The sequence below is a fragment of the Callorhinus ursinus genome, unplaced genomic scaffold (assembly GCF_003265705.2).
Source record: "Callorhinus ursinus isolate GAN/ISIS: 27379988/994484 unplaced genomic scaffold, GSC_fseal_2.0 scaffold45, whole genome shotgun sequence".
NCBI lineage: Eukaryota > Metazoa > Chordata > Mammalia > Carnivora > Otariidae > Callorhinus > Callorhinus ursinus.
The window spans coordinates 557,673-575,819 of NW_027397107.1; the positions used below are offsets into that span (position 1 = coordinate 557,673).

The window sequence follows — 18,147 nt, forward strand, 5'->3', positions numbered from 1 at the left end:
TTGGGGAGGGTATGTGCTACGGTGAGCGCTGTGAATTGTGCAAGACTGTTGAATCACGGATCTGTACTTCTGAAACAAATAACGCAACATATTTTAAGAAAAAAGGAAAAGAAGAAGATAACAGGAGAGGAAGAAAAGGGGAGTATGTCAGAGGGGGAGACGAACCATGAGAGATGATGGACTCTGAAAAACAAACTGAGGGTTCTAGAGGGTAGGGGGGTGGGGGGATGGGTTAGCCTGGTGATGGGTATTGAGGAGGGCACGTTCTGCATGGAGCACTGGGTGTTATGAACCAACAATGAATCATGGAACACTGCATCAAAAACTAATGATGTAATATATGGTGATTAACATAACAATAAAAAATTAAAAAAAATAAAATAAAAACATTAAAAAAATAATAATAAAATAAAATAAAATAAAGAGGGCACATTCTGCGTGGGGCACTGGGTGTTATGCACAAACAATGAATCATGGAACACTACACCAAAACAAATGATGTAATATATGGTGATTAACATAACAATAAAAAATTAAAAAAAAAAACACTCTAACAAATTAAGAGGATGTGAAAGAAAGGAAAAACTTCAGTTTTGGTACCTTCAACGGCATGTTTTCCCTGGACTCTGCTGGCCATGTGGCCAGTCCTGTGCCCTGTCTGGCTTCCTTCCCATCCCAAACCCAAGGTTCGCATCCCCCTCCTGGACCCATAATCCCTGAGGCCTCACTCAGTGCCCGCCTTCCCGACAGCCCTCAGCTCCCTTGTGTCTCAGCCCCTGCTACTCTATGGGAACACCACTCATCCTCTCCCTTCTGCGTGTCAGCTCTTACTGGCTCTGAGACACAGCTCAGATGGCCTCTCCTTCCAGCCCAGGGGGACCGGCTCCCAGCTGCACCTGCTACCTTCTGTGCTTCCCTCTACCTGCTAGCCCCGAACTTCACCTGCTGCCTTCCATGCTTCCCTCTACCTGCTAGCCCCCAGATCTACTTGCTGGCCCCCAGATCTACTTGCTGGCCCCCAGATCCACCTGCTGGCCCCCCCAGCTCTACCTGCTGGACCCCCAGCTTCACCTGCTGGACCCCCAGCTCCACCTGTTGGCCCCCAGATCCACCTGCTGCCCTCTGTGCTTCCCTCCATCTGGCACCAGAATGCCACTCCAGCAGCCCCCCTCCCACCCGGGGCAGGGCTTACTCCAGGAACCTGGTGATATACTCGCGGCTGCAGCGGGACCAGGTGAGGGGGGCGGTGTCGTACAGGAGCTGTGGAGACATGATGAAAGGCCGTTTCCCAATGGGCTCGCAGTCATTGCCGCTTCCGTCATGCTGAATGCCAAAGCTGTGTGAGAACACAGGCCGCAGGGGCGGGTGAGCTGCAGGATGCCACCAGCCCAGCCCTTCCCGCCGGCCTGCACAGCATGAATCCACCAAACCACTGTGTGGCCTCCGGGAGGTCAACCCCTCCGGGAGCCTCCACCTCCCTGGCCTAACATGTGGGTGGGACCGCTGTGCTCCCTGAGCCCTCCTCCCGGGACACCTGCCTGAGCCTCATGGGCACCCGCAGGGGCCGGCCAGGGGGCACAGTGGGGCCCGCAGCCCCTGCTCCCTCCCTGGCACCCAGCACGGTCTGACACGGGTCCTCGGCCAAGGCTGTGCACCAGAGTGAAGGGTGTCTGAGCCACCCTATCACAGAAAAGTTCTCAAGATGCCATCCTTGGGAAGGAGACGAGAAAAATCATATTTGCTTGGCACTTACAATGTGTCGGGTGCTGTGCTATGGCCTTGCAGAAACCCCATCTTGCTCAATCCTCAGAACTGCCCGGGGGGGGCTCAGAGAGGCTCAGGAACTGGCCAAGGGGACACAGCCAGGGAACGTCAGATTCGGGGCAGCTTTGAGACCCTGCACGCGTGGCTGTCACTCAAGGAGCCCAGAACACGTAAACCATGACCCCCCAAACCTCTGAGTGGCAGACCTGGCTGTGGGCCACCCTCATCGGAGCCTGGCGGGCTGAGGTGCTGCCCCATCAGCCAGCCGAACAGCCTGGAGCCTCATGCAGGCGGGCCAGCTGGAGGGAGCCGTGAGCATCACTGAATCCAACCCCCTCGACCAACAGGGAGCACACAAAGGTCCAGAGAGGGCAGGGCACTTGCCTGGGGTCACAGAGCAATCGGGAATACAGGTGTGGCGGGACCAAGAGTCAAAATGCAAGCACAGAGAGCACTGTGGAGGGACCGCTCAAGACCTGTGCTGACCTTCTGGCCATGTCAACCCCACTTCACATAAGACTCTCCCCAACCAGACCCAGGGGGACCGAGGTGGGCCTCTCCCAACTGGACAGGAGAGCAGCCTGGCTGTGGGGACAGTGCAGGGACAGCGTGTGGCCAGACCAGGGTGGACTCGCTTCGCTGGGACCTGGTGCCCCCAGCAGGGTGGGGAAGCTGGGCTGGTGGAGCGGCAGGAGTACCTGTGTCCAAGCTCGTGGGCCACGGTGAAGGCCAGGGGCAGGCCCGTGTCCTCGTTGATGTTACAGCTGCGGTGTGGCTGGCACATGCCCGCCACGTGGGACAGACCCAGCGTCTCGCAGGGCCGGTTCATGGCCGCACACAGGTCCTTCCTGCACGTGCAGAGAGAAGCGGGCCTCAGGCTGAACTGGCCCGGGGCCAGGCCCACCTGAGCCCAGAGCGAGTGAGCGAGCGAGGAGGGAGGCTGTCCCCTCCCGCCCAGACAGCCCACTGGCACCGCGGCCACGCGGGAGCAGGGCCCTCACGCACACGGGACACCCATTCAGGTCTGGGGAGCAGCCTCGAGCAGCACTTTGGTTCCTGTCCCAGGGAGGATGCTGAAAGGCGCTGCTGCGGCCCAGCAGAGGGAGAACGGCCACCGACTGCCTCCCATAGACCTGCACTTGTCCGAGGTCGGGGGGCTGCTGGCGGCCGAGCGGCGGCCTTGGGCTGTCCAATGCGGGCACAGGGGCTCCTTCTAACGAACTGCCCCGTGTCCAGACCGCGGGGTGGACATGGGAACTCACACGTGTGATAAAAGTACGTAAAGCACATGCACACATGAATACCAGCTGGGGTAAAGCGGGGCAAGTGTGAGCGGGTCTGGACTGGACCAGGGTCCGTGTCCAGGTTGTGGGCTCGTGCTCTATGGGGCACCGGGGGAACGGGCGCGGGTGCGGACGTGAGCACAGGGGAAATGGCACAAGTGTATGGTGTCCCTGCTGTCTCTGACGGTTCTAGAACCTTATCATTTCAGTATAGAAAGGTCTCCCCAAGCGCTGACGGAATCTCGTCCCCAGCCCCCATCCTGAGGCTCCAGGGCAGCAAGCCCAGCCTCAGCCCTGCACCCCCCACCGCCGGTGGCACCTGGTGAGCAGGATGGCAGTGTCGTGGTGCAGTGGATGGGCATCTCCCTTCATGTTGATGCTCTTCTGCCACTTGCAGAAGCTCCTCAGAGTGTTGTCTGCGTGGTGTGTGATCTTCAGGTCTTCCTGGGGGCAGACAGAGTAGCCACTGATGCCTCCCCCGAGCCGTGAAGGGTCAGGCCCCATCCTCCCCCATACGGACAGAGGACACAGAGGCCTGGGGGGGGGGGGGCAGCAGGAGAACAGCCGGCCTGTGGGCCCTGGTCCAGCTCCAGTCTGACCACCCCTCCCGCAGGTACATCCCAGGGGGAGCGGAGAGAGGGCTGGCCAGGGGCGAAGGGGCGAAGGGGGCACTGCCCGGGGAAGGAGGCTCGCGGTGCCCTTCCACACAGGGCAGCTCAGGGGATGGGGCAGCGTGAGGCCACACAATCTCTCACCTCCTCATCCTCCAGCAGGACCAGGCGCACGATGGTGATGTGGACAGGGTTCCCGATACTGGGGTGGTGAAACAGGCCGGCCACCTGCCCAAGAGATGGGGTTGGGCTGTCACCCTGGAGGGAGGGTGTAGACAGCCACCTCTGACCCGCCCAGAGGTGTGCACACCCACATTCACACACAGGCTGCACACTCAGTGCGTCCACGCGTCCCCAACCAGCAACAACACAGTCTGCACGTGACACCTTCCCAGGCCCAGGCCGCTCCTGAGCACCAGCTTGGGATCAGCTTCCCTGGCTCACAGCTCAGATACTGGCTTCTCAGCCCATCCCAGCGCCCTGGTTTGCCTGCTGTCTTGGGCTGGGACAGCCCTGCAGTCTCCTCCTGCCCCGGGGACATCAAGACCAGCACCCCAGGAGAGAGCCCTCCCACGAGGCAGGAGACCTGGGCAGGGCCTACAGAGGGGGCGGGGGCAGGAGTCTCCCCACTGCCCTGCTAGCCCATGGGGCAGGTATGCACCTGTCTCCGAGGCCCCGTGGCTACACAGGAGCCCCCCACTCAGTCTGGGGACAGAAGGCCACCCCAAAGACGGCAGGTGCATCGAGGTGCAGGGAAAGGGGCGGGGAAAGCTAGCTTCTCCCTGAGAGCTCCCTCAGAATAAGAAAGAAGCCAGCCCACGACCGGGGCAGGCGTCAGGTTCCCAGCAGGCGGAGATAGCAGGAGCCTGTCCTGCCTAGTTATGAGCTGGCTTCTAGTGATTCCATCAAGAAAAATAAATATTCAACTGGAATGGACAAAACACAGACTTCAAAAGGGCACCGTAGGCCCCGATAACAGGGACGAATTGCACTTTGAGACCCAAGGTCAGGAATGGGGGAGACAAGCAGTGCTGCCGTGGGCCACCATCCACCTCCGCACAGGGGCTGGAGCCCCGGGGGCCCCCGTGCGCCGCCTCCTCCCCGACAGCAACCCATTCTGCCCCCTCCCACTTCCCCGCATCCACCTCCAAGGCCACCACCCAGGCCAAGGGACAGGCACCTCCTGTGTGACCGGCAGTGGAGGTTGCTCCACGGTGTCCCCACGTACCCTGCCCACCTACAGCCTCGCGGCCACCTGCCACACAATCACACTGTGCCCTCGCTTAAAGCAGTAAGCGGGTCTTCCCGTCCACAGGGAGGGGACAAAGTCCCAGTCCTGACCCACACGCTGACCGCCTCTCTTGTCCCCACTCCCTGGTTCCGACCACTCTGGCTGGCTCTCAGAATCCCCTGAGCGTCTCTACCACAGGGCCTTTGCAGCTGCTGTGCCCTCAGCCCGGAATACCCTTCCTCTCATCTGCAGCGCTCAACCCTCCAGCACGTCTTCCGGGGAGCCTTCCTTCCAGCCGACACCCCCAAAGCACCATGAACTTGTCCTTCCTGGCAGCTCCTCTGCTGATCTGCGTTTTCTTCAGGATGATGGTTTGACTACTGTCACTCTCCTCGGCCAGACCCAAGCTCTACGCAGGCCGTGTCTGTGTGGGCTCCCTCCAACAGCCCAGCAACCCATCCATACCGGACACACGACGGGCACTCAAGAAATATCTGCTGAATGAATGAATCTTGGGCACTCGCTAAGTGTTTTCAATACATTATCTCATTTTTTAAAAATGAGATACTTTCCGCTACTTTAAGTAGCGGAAAATGAGAAAGTCGGATTAAAAGAACAAGTCTTTCCTAGATGACAGACAGGTGGATTTGGCAGTAGGTCCCAGCAAAGTGGCTCTGGAAGGTGAGAAGCCCCCGAGTTTCTGCTAAGACCTGTCCCGACAACTGGCCCCCTATAACCAGAGTTAGGGCTGGGGGCAGCTCCGTGCTTGCCCCTTAGCACGTAGAACATCTCTGCCCCCAAGAAGCATGAAGGCAAAGCAGACACTGGAGGCTCTGGAGGGAGGCAGAGTCATAACTGGCCGACCCACTCAACAGTGAGTGTCTGCCAATGGCCTGAGGTCAGTCAGCATGGGTGTTTCAACTGGATAAACAATCCCCAGGAAGCCCAGCCCTCCTCTGCTGCAGGCCTGGACAGCAAGCCCCGGTGTGCACTACTGTGAAAGATCTGGGGGTTACAGGTGACCACAAGCTTCCAGTGAGCCGACAGGACAACACAAGCTGCTCATAAAGGGCTGGTGACCTCAGACAGCGTAAACAGGATTAGGGATGCAAAATGGAGCAGGCAGGGAACTTGTGATGCCCAGTGCAGACCCAGCTGAGCTCCCAGACTCAGATCTGGGTCTGTCACAAAGAGGACACTAACAAACTGGGGCCTGCCGGAGGCCCTCACAGAGTGAGGCTGCGCTGCAGGTGGCTGTGGGGCTGGAGGGCAGCAAAGGACACATACCAAGCCCAACAGGAATAATCCCTGTACGGAGCAACCTACCTGCAGTATCCCGTTTGATCGTCTTCTAAGGTAGGTGTAACTATCTGGTCCGTTTACGGTTGGAGCAACTGAGGCTCCAAGAGCTAGGGTCAGAACCCGGTTTGACCCAAAGCCCCTGCTCTTACTTCTTAATTTTGGAAAATGCCATCTGTGTAGTTTTAGAGATTCTCATTGCATTTTAGCTCTGAAGGCTCTGAGAAGTCCTGCAGTAAATAAGTCTGTGTTCCATTTTGTTAACCCTGTTGCCAAACTTCTTCAACAGGGGCATCTTTTTTCACAGGATACTTATTAGCATCCCTTGGAATAAGTCCTCCCTGGAACATTCTTTGAGAAATGTTACAATGAGGCAGTTTCCCATACATGGGATCCTGTCTTATAACAGCGTTCAATGAACACGCATCTGCTGCAGAGGGACAAAGGGGGTGAGCTCTCCCCATCTCCACCACTCTGTTCCCCCCCCCTTCTAGCAACTCTGGCCACCACAGCCTCCCGGCTGCCCATCTCTGGGCACAGAGGACAGAGTGGGGCTTTGGAGGCAGACAGATCTGAGCTCCAGCTCGGCCACTAACCAGCTGTGTGACTATGAACAAGTCCCTAGGCCTCTCTGAACCTTTGTTCCCTCCCCTATAAAATGGGGGTGAGGTTGAGGCAAGGCAGTCACTGTGGGACCCTGGACAACAAGCAGGTGCTCACGAGGCTGCAGCCCTTCTCAGAGGCTGTCCACATGCCCCCCCATGTCCCTGCCACCCCTGCCGCCTCCCCCAGGTGTCTGGCACTGTGAGGCTCCTAGGCGGCCCCACGCTGTCCTGACCAGTGCTAGACTTGCCAGCTCAGGAAAGCCTGATATGGTCCAGACAAGTGAGGAGAGCCCAGACCCCTCCTCCAGGATGGGCCTCACAGAGCAAAGGCATGGGTCCTGTGTGCCTCGACAGGGAGGCAGGAAGGGGCCCGGGCCCAGGCCAAATGGCTGACCCGTCCCCTGGGGGATGCCCTGGGGGAGCCTGGAGGGCTCAGCACCTGGCCTACAGGGAACACCTAGGAAAGGTGAGGGGAAATGAACGGCCAGGGGCTCCAGCCGAGCTCCTGGGCCTTTGTCAGGCGAGCCCTGAGACGGGAGGACGACCCCGTGGCCTCAGAACCTGGCCTTGCTCATCCTGCCCCCCACCCCGGGGGCCAGGCCCTGCTGTCCATCAATAGTCTCCCCAAACCCTGGCCTGTAGGGGGTCCCCTTGCTGGGCAGGTGGGGCCACACGGAGGCTTGGTGGGGCTCTGAGGTCTCCTGGGCCAGGCAGGGGATGGTGGCTCTTATCTGTAAGGAGCAGGGAGCCTGGGGATGGCCATGTCAGGCAGCAACTGGCCCACAGCTGAGCTTGCTGGTGAGGCTGCGGCAGTGGGGGCGTGGGGGCCACGGACAGAGGCCCCCCCTGTCCCAGAGCCCCTGCCTCATTGCTAGAAGTGGGCGGCCAGACTGGATGTCTCAGGGGTGCGGGAGGCAGGCTCGGGGGGAAGCAGCGACTCTGGCCCCGGCACGCAGAGCACACAGCCTCCCTCACCCAGGACGGCGGGGCCATGCGGCGCCTGCACGCTGGGCGGCCTGCTACGGCCGGGCCCAGATCTTTCCTGTCACGGGGCGGCCACAGGGAGGGAGTGTCGAGCACTGCAGGCAGTCCCGTAATCACCAGCCCCAGCCGGCCACAGGGCACCAGGGAGACAGGACGCCTGGGCTCCCGCCGGCTCGGCCTTGTCTCGCTCGCTATGACCCGAGCGAGGCACTCACCCTCTCACGGCCTACTTTTCTCAACCGGCACATGGGGCCCAGGTCAGTAGGACCGGCCCCACCTACTTTATCATGCCCGGTTCACAGATGAGCAAACTGAGGCTCCGTTGGGTCACGTGTCGCCTGAGGTCAGCAGCTGGTGGACTGCAAAACCGGAGAGACCCTTCAAACTCTCACGAACACTGGTGTCGCAGGCAGGGGCTGCTCTGACCCGTGTCCCCGGGGCCCACAAGTCCCGGCGCAGAGGAGGAAGTATTGCTTCGACCAGCATGAGTGCACAACCCCACTACGGCTCCCCCAGGTAGCGTGGGGCAGTGGCTGTACCCCCGCCCCCGCCCGCCCACCGCCACTCCCCCTGCTCTGCCCGGCAGCTCCCCGCAAAGGCCAGCAGAGCCCACAAAGGCCCTGTTGCTGCCCCAGCTCTCTCGTGGTGACTCCCTGCGCCCCGCCCGCCCCGCCTGGACTCCAGAGCCCGGACATCGTTCCTCCTGCCCAGGCCTGGGGTCCGGCCCGCTGGCCATCCGCGCCAGCACCACCCACCTCAGCCACCGCCACCCCGCGCGGCCTCACCATGTTCATGATGGTCAGCACGTAGCTCTCGACCTGCGGCTGCCCGTGGTACTCCACCATTTTGGCGTCGGCGACCACCAGCGTCTCCACCCACTTCTCTCTGCTGACAGAGCGCTGATGGAGTCGCCGCGGGCGCCGCCGCCGGTGCCGTTGCTCCCAGCGCTCGCGCTGCACCTCCAGCTCCCCAGACGCTGTGGGCCCCGGGGGGTGGGGGTTAGCGGCCAGCGGGGTGCGTGGCTCCAGGGCCTCTGCTCAGCAGTTCGCTCTGGGGCCGCGGGGACAGCGCCGGGACCAGAGCATGCAGCCTGGACTCCCACCATGGCTCTGCCCCAGGCCTGTGCCGTGCGACCCTGCCCCAGCCACTTCCCCTCTCTGACCCTGAGCATCCCCCGCTGTAAATAGGAATCAGCCAGAGAGCTCAGAAGACGCCCTCGGGCCGCAACGGAAGGGTAGATGTGAACACAGCAAGGAGCTGCGGGCCCCCACCTCCCCATGTTGCTCCCGGTCTGCAGGGGTTGGTGGGTCCCAGCACAGGGGGACCCCAGGGCCCAACCCCCCCGCCGCCTGGGAGGCCATCCCCACTAGAGACCTGCTCCCCTGCCCCAGGTTGCCCCAGGCAGAGGAGGACGCACATCTAGGAAGCCGGGAAGACTGAGGCCCCAAGTGTGAGTCTGGATGCCTGTTCCGCTGAATGGAGGCCCTGAGCTGTGGCAGCCTCCGAGGCCGGCGTGCTGGGCAGCTCCTTACCTGGACTGGCCAGCGATGTGGCCGCCGGGCAAGGAGGTGCCAGCTCCCCAGTAACAGAGGTCAGCTTTGTGGGCTGGGCCCAGAGTGGGGAAGGAAGGGGGTTTCCTGGCTGGCTGCCCTGACGGGCCTGGCCACTCAGGGAAGAATTGCTGACAGGTGCAGCAGGCAGTGAGCGGGGAGGGGAGGCAGGCGAAGCGGGCGTGAGAGGGTCAGCCCAGGGCCTCGGCCGGGGCAAGCCCGGCAGGCAGAGGCCTCAGGACCGCGGCCCATTTGGAAGGTAGAGGCAAGCTATGGTGATGGGTCTGTCCGTCTGTCCGCATCCCTTTGGCTCGAGGGGAGCTGAGCATGGAGGTGTGGACAAGAGAGGCTTCTGGAAAGGAGCTCGATGCCTCCAGGCCCGTCCCCTCCCCCAGAGCTGGCTGCAGAGGCGCATACCTTGTACCCCACAGGTGCCTGGAGCCCCGGAGTCACCCAGCGCTGTTTCCCTCTCAGGCGCTTGGCGCTTGTAGACCACGTGGGGCTGGGCGTGGCCGGGCCGGGCCGGGACACCGTCTAGGGGCTCAATGAAGTAGTCCTCGTTGGAGAGCTGGAACACACCTTTCTGAGAAAGAGCCAGGGTCACAGGAAAGGGCCAGCACTGGGCGCTCTGCCCACCCGTCCCCAAGGCCCATCCTGCCCAGCTGAGTCCACACCGCTCCCAGCACCCCTGACTGACCCCGAATGCACACGCTTTCCTCCCACAGGGCCTCTAACTCTGTACCCTCTGCCTGCCTTCCCTGCCATTTCACACAGCCCAAGGCTGAGCTCAGGGGCTACCAGTCTCAGGAGGATGCTGCCCCCCCCCACCTCATCAGAAGCAGGAAATGGGGCCACGCTAAATCTAAGACGGCATCTTCCACGCCATCCCGGATGGCTGTCTTGAGTCAGGCAGCCAGGCAGCCAGACCATTTTCCCTCTTCTTGTCATGCCAGTCATTGTGTACTCCTGCATCCCAATCTCCCCGAGGTGACGAATCACTCCCAGGGCCGCTCTGCCCACACCCAAGCTACAGGGATGCCCACTGTCACCAGGACATCCTATCTCCTGGTCCCAGGGCCTGCCAGAGCAGGGAGGCAGGCAGGGGTGTCTCAGGCACATCCGCCAGCATTCAGAGAGGCCGGGGGGTCAGGGGGAGCTTGGGACGTGTCTTTGGGCAGCCCACCACCTCCAGAGGAAGCCCAGGCCTCCAACAGGAAGACAGGTTTTATCTCCCCTGCAGCTCCCTCCTTGGCCCCCACATCTGCCCTTGGGCTGTGCAGGGCCGAGAGCCCGGAGCACCAGAAAATGCACCGCCGGAGACTGGGTTCGAGTGAGGAACTGGGTGGCCCCAGGCAAAGTGCCCCTCTGAGCCTGTCTCATCATCTGTAAATGGGATCGGCACCCATATGCTCAGCTGCTGCACAGACTCAACAAGATTAACGGGATGAAGGAGGACAGGCCCAGGCTCTCCGAGGTCTAGATGACCTGCAGCTGTGGTGCGGGCTGTCTATCATTAGGTCCTACCCTGCTACAGCCCATGGACTTCCTGAGCACTCTGAGCTGAGGGCCCTCCTAGGAACGGTGGACGGCTGACAATGCACACACGTTCCCCCCACTCTTCCCACACCCCACCCGCACCTCCCAGAGTGGGGAGGGCAGAGCCGGTCACCTAACCGAGAGAAGGGGTCCCTGTGCTGCCCGGAGTGGGAGTCGCTCCAACCCAGCACCCAAATGGAGAGAGGTAACCGAGGCAGCAAGCCCTAGCCAGCATCACCTCCACCGGGAGCAGGGCGGTGGGGCCTCATCTCCCGGGAGGGAAGGTAACGGGGAGGCTGCCTGCGCCGGAGAAGAACAGCCTCGAGGGATCCGTGGGGGAACACAGAACCGAGGCTCCCAAGGAAGGACTGCACTATGTTAGGAGTTACCCGGTCTACACGGTGATTCTCAAAGTCCGCTCTCTGCACCTGCAGCTTCCACACTGGGAAAGGGTCAGAAATGCGGGCTTAAGACCCACCCAGACCCACCCTAGCGAACTATTAACAAGGCCTGCGGGTGCTTCCGGCTCGAGTTCAAGCCTGAGGACTGCCATCCTGGGGGGCAGCACCCCCACCATACAGGCACGAACAACGCCCCTGGCAAGTCCGACGTGGGGGGGGGGGGCGCGCACTCACCAGCCCGTCGCAGGCGCTGATGGCCGCCAGGCCGCCCTCCAGCTCGGGGTCCTGCACCTCGCCGAGCAGGTGGCAGGCGGGCGCGCGGGCGCGGATGTGCGTGCGCCCCAGGCCGCCGCGCCGGCGGGTCTCGCTCACGAAGCCAGGCGCCAGCAGGTGCGCGTTGGCCGTCAGGTTGAAGCGCAGCTGGCGCCCGCGGTACTGCAGCTCGTAGAAGGCGGGCGCGGCGCGGCGTGTGGACACGTCCCGCTTGCGCAGCGCGCGCGGCCACAACTCGTAGGACAGGAAGGAGCCCCCCGCGTCCACGCGCACCGGGTGCACGATGTCCAGCGCTGCGCGGCCGTCCACGCCGCGCCCTGCGGGGAGAAAGCCAGCGGCGACCGACACGTGAAGGGGCAGCGGAAGAGTCCGAGGCCCAGATGCCTCCCCCAGCCCGCTTCTCTGCCCGGGGTTACCCGGATAACCTCCAACCGCCCCCCCCCTCCGCCTGCCCCTGGGCCGCTTGCAGCACAGCGGCCTGAGGGAGTCATCCCAAACTGATCGATCGAGCCCCCCCACCCCGGCCCCCAACCCTGCCGTGGCCACATCTCAGAAGGCAAAGCTCTGGCAATGGCCAAGGAGGCCCCGGGCAAGGTAACTCCTTAATCTCATCTCTGCTACACCTGCTTGAGTTCCTGCCGCTCGGCCCACTGGCCTCACACCTGCTCCCGCCTCGCAATGCTGCGTGGCTCTCCCCTCCAGGTGGAACCCGCTTTGCTTTCTCGGGCTGAGCAGCCGCGGAACAAAACCTTCACCTCCTTCCCGTGCTGCTCAAGAGGGCTCACTGAAGCCTCGCCTGACCACTTTATTTTCAAACGGCAGCTCCCTGTCCCTCTTAGGGGCTTTATTTCGTCCCAAAGCACATCGGACACACCATGTGGCTTAACATTTTAACTATTTTTCTTTTTTTCTAAAGATTTTATTTATTTATTTGAGAGAGAGAATGAGAGAGAGCACATGAGAGGGGGAAGGGTCAGAGGGAGAAGCAGACTCTCTGCTGAGCAGGGAGCCCGATGCGGGACTCGATCCCGGGACTCCAGGATCATGACCTGAGCCGAAGGCAGTCGCTTAACCAACTGAGCCACCCAGGCGCCCTTAACTATTTTTCCATTTGTCTATTTTCTCCCAGTGTAAAGCCCAGGAGGGCGAGAATCCTTAGTCTTTGCTGGAGACTTTACCCGCCAGCCTTTATCGGTCTCAGTGCTCTGGGTAGTTAAGACTTAGTGGTTCCTCAGTAAATGCTGAGTGAATCTGTAGAATGGGGATAATCACCGCTTGCACTCTTGGGGCTCTTGTGAGGATTAGTGAACTGAACCCCCCCCACGGCCATGCCTGGCCCGCTGACTGCACCTGTGGGCGATTGTGATTATTACGATGGATTGTACGGCCTGGTGGATTTTAAAATGTGCTCTCAGGGGCCTGAGCGTTCTGCACGTGCCTCCAGGACCCCTGGCGTGGGGAGCCAGAGGAGGACCACCAGATGCGTGGTCCCCTGCCCCAGCAGAGAAGCTCTGCTTTATTTGTTACCCCCAAGAGTTCATTTGAAGAGAAGTTTCCAGGCCTAGAAAAAATTTGCAGGCCTGCGCTCAGGCCCTCGCAGTTGGCAGAATCCCTGTCACCGTCCTCATGGAGTTCCCAGTAACACCAGACTCTTAACCTTTTTTGCCATGGACCCCTTCTCAGAATAACGTTTTTGAATGCATACGGTAAAATGCAAGCAAGTGCCAAGGAAATGGATTATACTGAAATACAGTCATCCAAATAATTCTGGAAGTGGGATATAGACTCAAGCGCTCCTTTATGAATGCATGAAGCAAGATCAAAGGGCAAATCTAACAACTACAGTAATCTTGCAGTAGTGATGAGCATCAATCTGAGACAGAAGAATGTTGGTTTTCTGGCTCGGTAACAAAGTCACAGGTCTGTGAATGCTACTGCAGTTTGGTACTAATATGCATAACTGAAGGAAATGCTAACTTAGAGGTAAAAAACTTAAAGATGTGGTATCTTCCCATCGGAGTTCATGGATCCTCTAAATTTTGCCCATGTCCCTGGGGCTGGGGATTCCAGACGAGGCCACCTGCGGTGAAGTCTGCAGCCTGCTTCTGAAGAAAGCAAAGGGAGGTTCAGAGATGTGCACAACTGGCCCAGAGCCACACAGCGAGAGGAACAGAGCGGAGACTGGGCTCCAAGTCTCCCACATGGCTTCAGTCTCCTTAGGAACATTGTTCTGCTTTCTCAGCAGTCCGTCCCTTGCTGGGCCTGTTTCCCCATCGCAGCCATAAAGGACTTGCCCTAGATCAAGTTTTTCAAACTTCTGTAGCTACCAGACCTGGTCTTCAAAAGAAATCTTGTGTGGACACATAGACACATCGACACATCAGAGCAGCGCCGCTGAGGGGGCCAGGGATCCTGGGGCTGACGCTCACATCCCGTTCCCTCTCTGCTGTCCCCAGGCTCTGGAAGCAGTTAGGACACTGGCCCGTCTGATGTTTCTCTCAGCCTGAGGTCCTGCCCTGACCAACTGGGTGTATGCCCAGCTCTCCGGAATCCCAGCTGCCCAGGACAATGACCCCTCAGGCCATAGGAATGCCTGGACGCCCTGCAAGTGTCCCGCCAGGGTCCTATCTGTGGCTGCCTGTTGGGGCTGAGAGGGCAGCCAAGCCCAGCCCGAAGCTCCATCCTGGCCAGGCTGCAGAAACCAACTCGCCTGTCTCCTGCCAAACCACATGCAGAGCCCTGTACACACCAGCGGTGTGCCCCCCGCCCCGGAGGACGTGCCCCAGTGTCCACAACTGCCCAGTGGGTGCAGTCCAAGAGCACAGTCAGTCGAGAGGCAGACAGGCGGGGTCACTCCGTGGGGTTCCGGGCAAAGCTTCCCTCTCCAAGTCTCCAGAGGACATGAGTGCAAGGGCTTTCCAGACTTCTCGGGTAAGAATTTGTTGAAACCAAATTAAACCAAATTCCCAGGCCCCATCCCAGACCCACTGAATCAACGTATCCAGGAAATGGGACTGGGAAGCTGCGTTTTTTTTTTACCAAGAGCCCCAGGGGACTGTGATCCTCAGGGAAGTCCGGAAATCCTCCATGGGAGTGAACTTGGCTGGAGGTCAGCGGTACCTGGAGAGCTCTGAAAGGCTGCAAGGGCTCAGGACCCGGCCCAGAGATGGATTCCAGAGCCCCGGGGCTCTGCGGCCCCAGAATCTGTATGTTCCTAAGCCTCGCGGGGACTCTGACATGACCCTTACCGAGGCTGGCCTTTGGAAGCCAGCGGGCTGGCTGGTTTGAGGAGACTCCTCGCTCTGACGTCCTCGTGAGGGCATTCGGGGTTATGGCACTGCCTGCAGACTTGGTTTTGTCCGTTCATTGATCTTGTTTGTTCATTTTGGCTTGCAAAAATATTGAAAAAAAATCGGTTGCCTATGTTTAAAAATGACATGATCTTGTCCGAAAATGTCAATTTCCAGCTCTCCTTGAAAAGTCTTATCATCCATCCATGTCAGGCCTCAATTCCCACCTCGCAGAAGTGCCTGGCATGGAGCAGGGAGCCCCCTTGGAGAGGGTCCATACCCCCCGCCCATCCCCACTGCCCCCTATTGTGTTCCCAACTGTCCTTAAATGCAGGCTGCCCTTTAACCTCTTGTTACGCTGTCTTTCAATGACTAAAGCACCGAACTTCTGGGCGCCTGGGTGGCTCAGTTGGTTAAGCGACTGCCTTCGGCTCAGGTCATGATCCTGGAGTCCCCAGATCGAGTCCCATGTCAGGCTCCCCGCTCGGTAGGGAATCTGCTTCTCCCTCTGACTCTCTCCCCTCTCATGCTCTCTCTCACTCTCTCTCTCCAATAAATAAATAAAATCTTTAAAAAAAAAAATAAAGCACCGAACTTCTAACAGAAATGGGGGAAGAAGAGATGGGCTGCCCGCCATGTTTGTTCACAAGCAACACTGCCCTGGTGCGTGGCATTTGCTGGGTCACCCCTGGCTACTAACTGTGAGGGAGCGTTAGGTGCGTCAAAGTCCGGGAAAATACGAGACACCATTCTTCCCCTTAAGATCGAGAAAGGGGTGTAGGGCCCTCCTGACCCTCGCGCCTAGCCCAGTGCTGAGAGGCCCTGCAGAGGGGAGGGGACACTGCCTGGATGGACAGAGGTGAAGAAAATCCTCATCAGACAGGGTGGCGTGAGGTCCTCTGACCCTGGAATGTCCTGGAGCGGACGCCACGTGATGGGCCCGGGAGATAATGCAGGTGCGGGCAACAGAAGGCGGTGAGCTTGGCCCACGCACGCGTCTTGTAAAATGAGACCGTGGCCTGGCAAAATAAGGCACTGTCAGGGACATGGGCTTGGAACACAGAAGGGTTCGGGTCCCAGCTCGGCCACCCCATAGCTGTGCGGCCCGGGCAGTCCCTTCATCACGGTGCTGAGCCTCAGTCTCCCCGCCCGCACAGAGAACCAGGGCCGTGATCGGAAGGAGCGGCACGGGATGAAGAGGCGGGAACGAGACTGCAGCTGCATCCCAAGACTCCGTTTTTAAGCATTATTTCCAGCGGTGCCCCGGGCACGGGCAATCCCCCTCAAGGCCGCTAAAGCCAGTTGAAGGGAAGGGTGTGCGGGTGCCGACCAGCCCGAAGCGCTCAGGGTCCTGAGGAACCGGAGCTGTGCGGCCCACTCCTGGGCAGGAGCAGTGTGTTCGGCGCATCGGGCGGAGGTGGGGCACAAATGTGATGGGGAAATCTGAACCACGGGGGGGATGTGGCCCCAAGAACTCCAAACAAGTGTCCCTGCGGAGGGATCCACGTCCCTCGGGATGTGCTGTCCTGCTAAGGATCCCCGCTGTAGACCTTGGGCAAACATCGCAGGACGGAAATTCAAAGTGGGTTATAAAGAAGCAGCCTATTCGGTTCAGAAATGTGACCAAAAGGCAGTTAAAAGGCACGAGTATGCGTGTGCTCTCCGGACAGCCCGGTATGAATCTCAGCTCTGCTACCCACAGCTGTTAGCCCACAGGTAAGTTACTGAACCACTCAGAGTCTGTTTCTCCACCTGTAAAATGGGTACGATCATCACCATATCTGCTCCCTTCGGCTGTGTGAGTTGAATGAGCTCCCATGTAGGTGCTGACAACAGGAGACAGCATCAGCAATCGGGAGCTAAGTTAAAAGAGAAAATTAGCAAGAGAGGTTCTAAAGAATACGCCACAATTTCTTAGAAGCCTGTTTTATCTCTTTGCCTAATGGCTTAAAAAAGCGCTTTTTAATAAAAAAAGAAAAATACTTACAAGAAGTTATCACTCTGCAATAACTTTTATGTTCTTGTTTTGCTCTGCACTAATCTTTTTTGTAACTTATATTGTTTTGCCATTAAAATATTTTATAAAGGGGATCAGGGCACCTGGGTGGCTCAGTCAGTTAAGCATCTCCCTTCGGCTCAGGTCACGATCTTGGGGTCCTGGGATCGAGCCCCATGTCGGGCTCCCTGCTCAGTGGGGAGTCGGCTTCTCCCTCTCCCTCTGCCCCTCTCCCCTGCTCGTGCTCTCTCTCATGCGCACTCTCTCTCTCAAATAAATAAGGTCTTTTAAAAGATAAATAAAATATCTTATAAAGGGGGCTGAGTGAGTTACAAGGCAGACGCCCCTCCACTGTCTCCTAGAGCTGACCCCTGGCAGAGACTGGCTGAGACTCTCACCCCCGGAACTGCGGGCTCCAGGCTCTGTGGGTGCCGCAGGGCAGAACGAGAGTGCGGCCGCGAGCACCAGACAGCAAGACTCCCAGGTCAGGAGCCCTGTTCCGAACAGACTGAGCCCGGCCACACCGGGTGTTAAATACTTGGAATTTCATCCCTACATGACAGAACTGTCACTTCACTGCTTCTACCAGAGAAATGCCAACGTGTTTACCCTCCCCTCCCTATCAGAAACCAGAGTTACAGTCCAGCCCTTCAAACGACCTGACCCCACGCTCATGCCAAAGAGGAAAAAATAACCAGAGTGTGCGAGAGACAGGTGCTGCCCTCCTCCGGTCAGCCGGTGTTGTGCCCGGCATGCACACAGGGCTCACACATGCCATTCAGCAATTAGGGTTGGGCAGTACTGGGCCCCAGTCCCATCAACCCCAATAGGTCCCTTGATTAGTCACAGGAGAAAAACTCATAATACACTTTCCTAAAAGTGAGTCCAAGATATGCCCTTTTGGTCTCAAAGAAGGTAGTGTTGAGTGGGTAGAGAGCCCCTGGTCGAGGACTCCCAGGGCAGCCCCAAAGAAAATGACAGCTCAGCAGCTGGGACTCAGGCATCCCGAGTGGGGGCAGGTGGGGGGGTCCCACACTGTGTACCTATGGGGATACCAGAACAGACATTCCCCACGGGGGTGCGGGCAGATTAGATGGGAGAGGGTACCTGCCCTGTTTCCACTGCCAAATGACAGGTCCGAGCCACAGGACTCCCCAAGATCTCCCTAGTCTCACTGGGTCTCTGTGGGTCACTCTACCCTGTGCTAAGCAACTGACATTCAGCATCTGGATCCTCACAAGCACCCCGCGGGGGAAAATACCATTCTCCCCACTTAACTGCAGCCCTGGGCGGGGGGGGGGGGGGGGGGGGGGGGGGGGGGGGG

General features: G+C 59.2%; 1 protein-coding gene across 1 annotated transcript in view; it reads right to left on the reverse strand.

The window, feature by feature from the left end:
- ADAMTS7 (ADAM metallopeptidase with thrombospondin type 1 motif 7) overlaps window positions 1-18,147 on the reverse strand; it is a 43,269-nt gene that overhangs the window by 23,459 nt on the left and 1,663 nt on the right. Inside the window, exons 2-8 of the mRNA XM_073882135.1 lie at window positions 11,499-11,854; window positions 9,745-9,910; window positions 8,563-8,753; window positions 3,803-3,886; window positions 3,367-3,491; window positions 2,463-2,612; window positions 1,193-1,336 (exon numbers count right to left, since the gene is read on the reverse strand). Coding sequence (XP_073738236.1) covers window positions 1,193-1,336; window positions 2,463-2,612; window positions 3,367-3,491; window positions 3,803-3,886; window positions 8,563-8,753; window positions 9,745-9,910; window positions 11,499-11,854 — 1,216 coding nt within the window. The remainder of the gene's footprint in view (window positions 1-1,192; window positions 1,337-2,462; window positions 2,613-3,366; window positions 3,492-3,802; window positions 3,887-8,562; window positions 8,754-9,744; window positions 9,911-11,498; window positions 11,855-18,147) is intronic.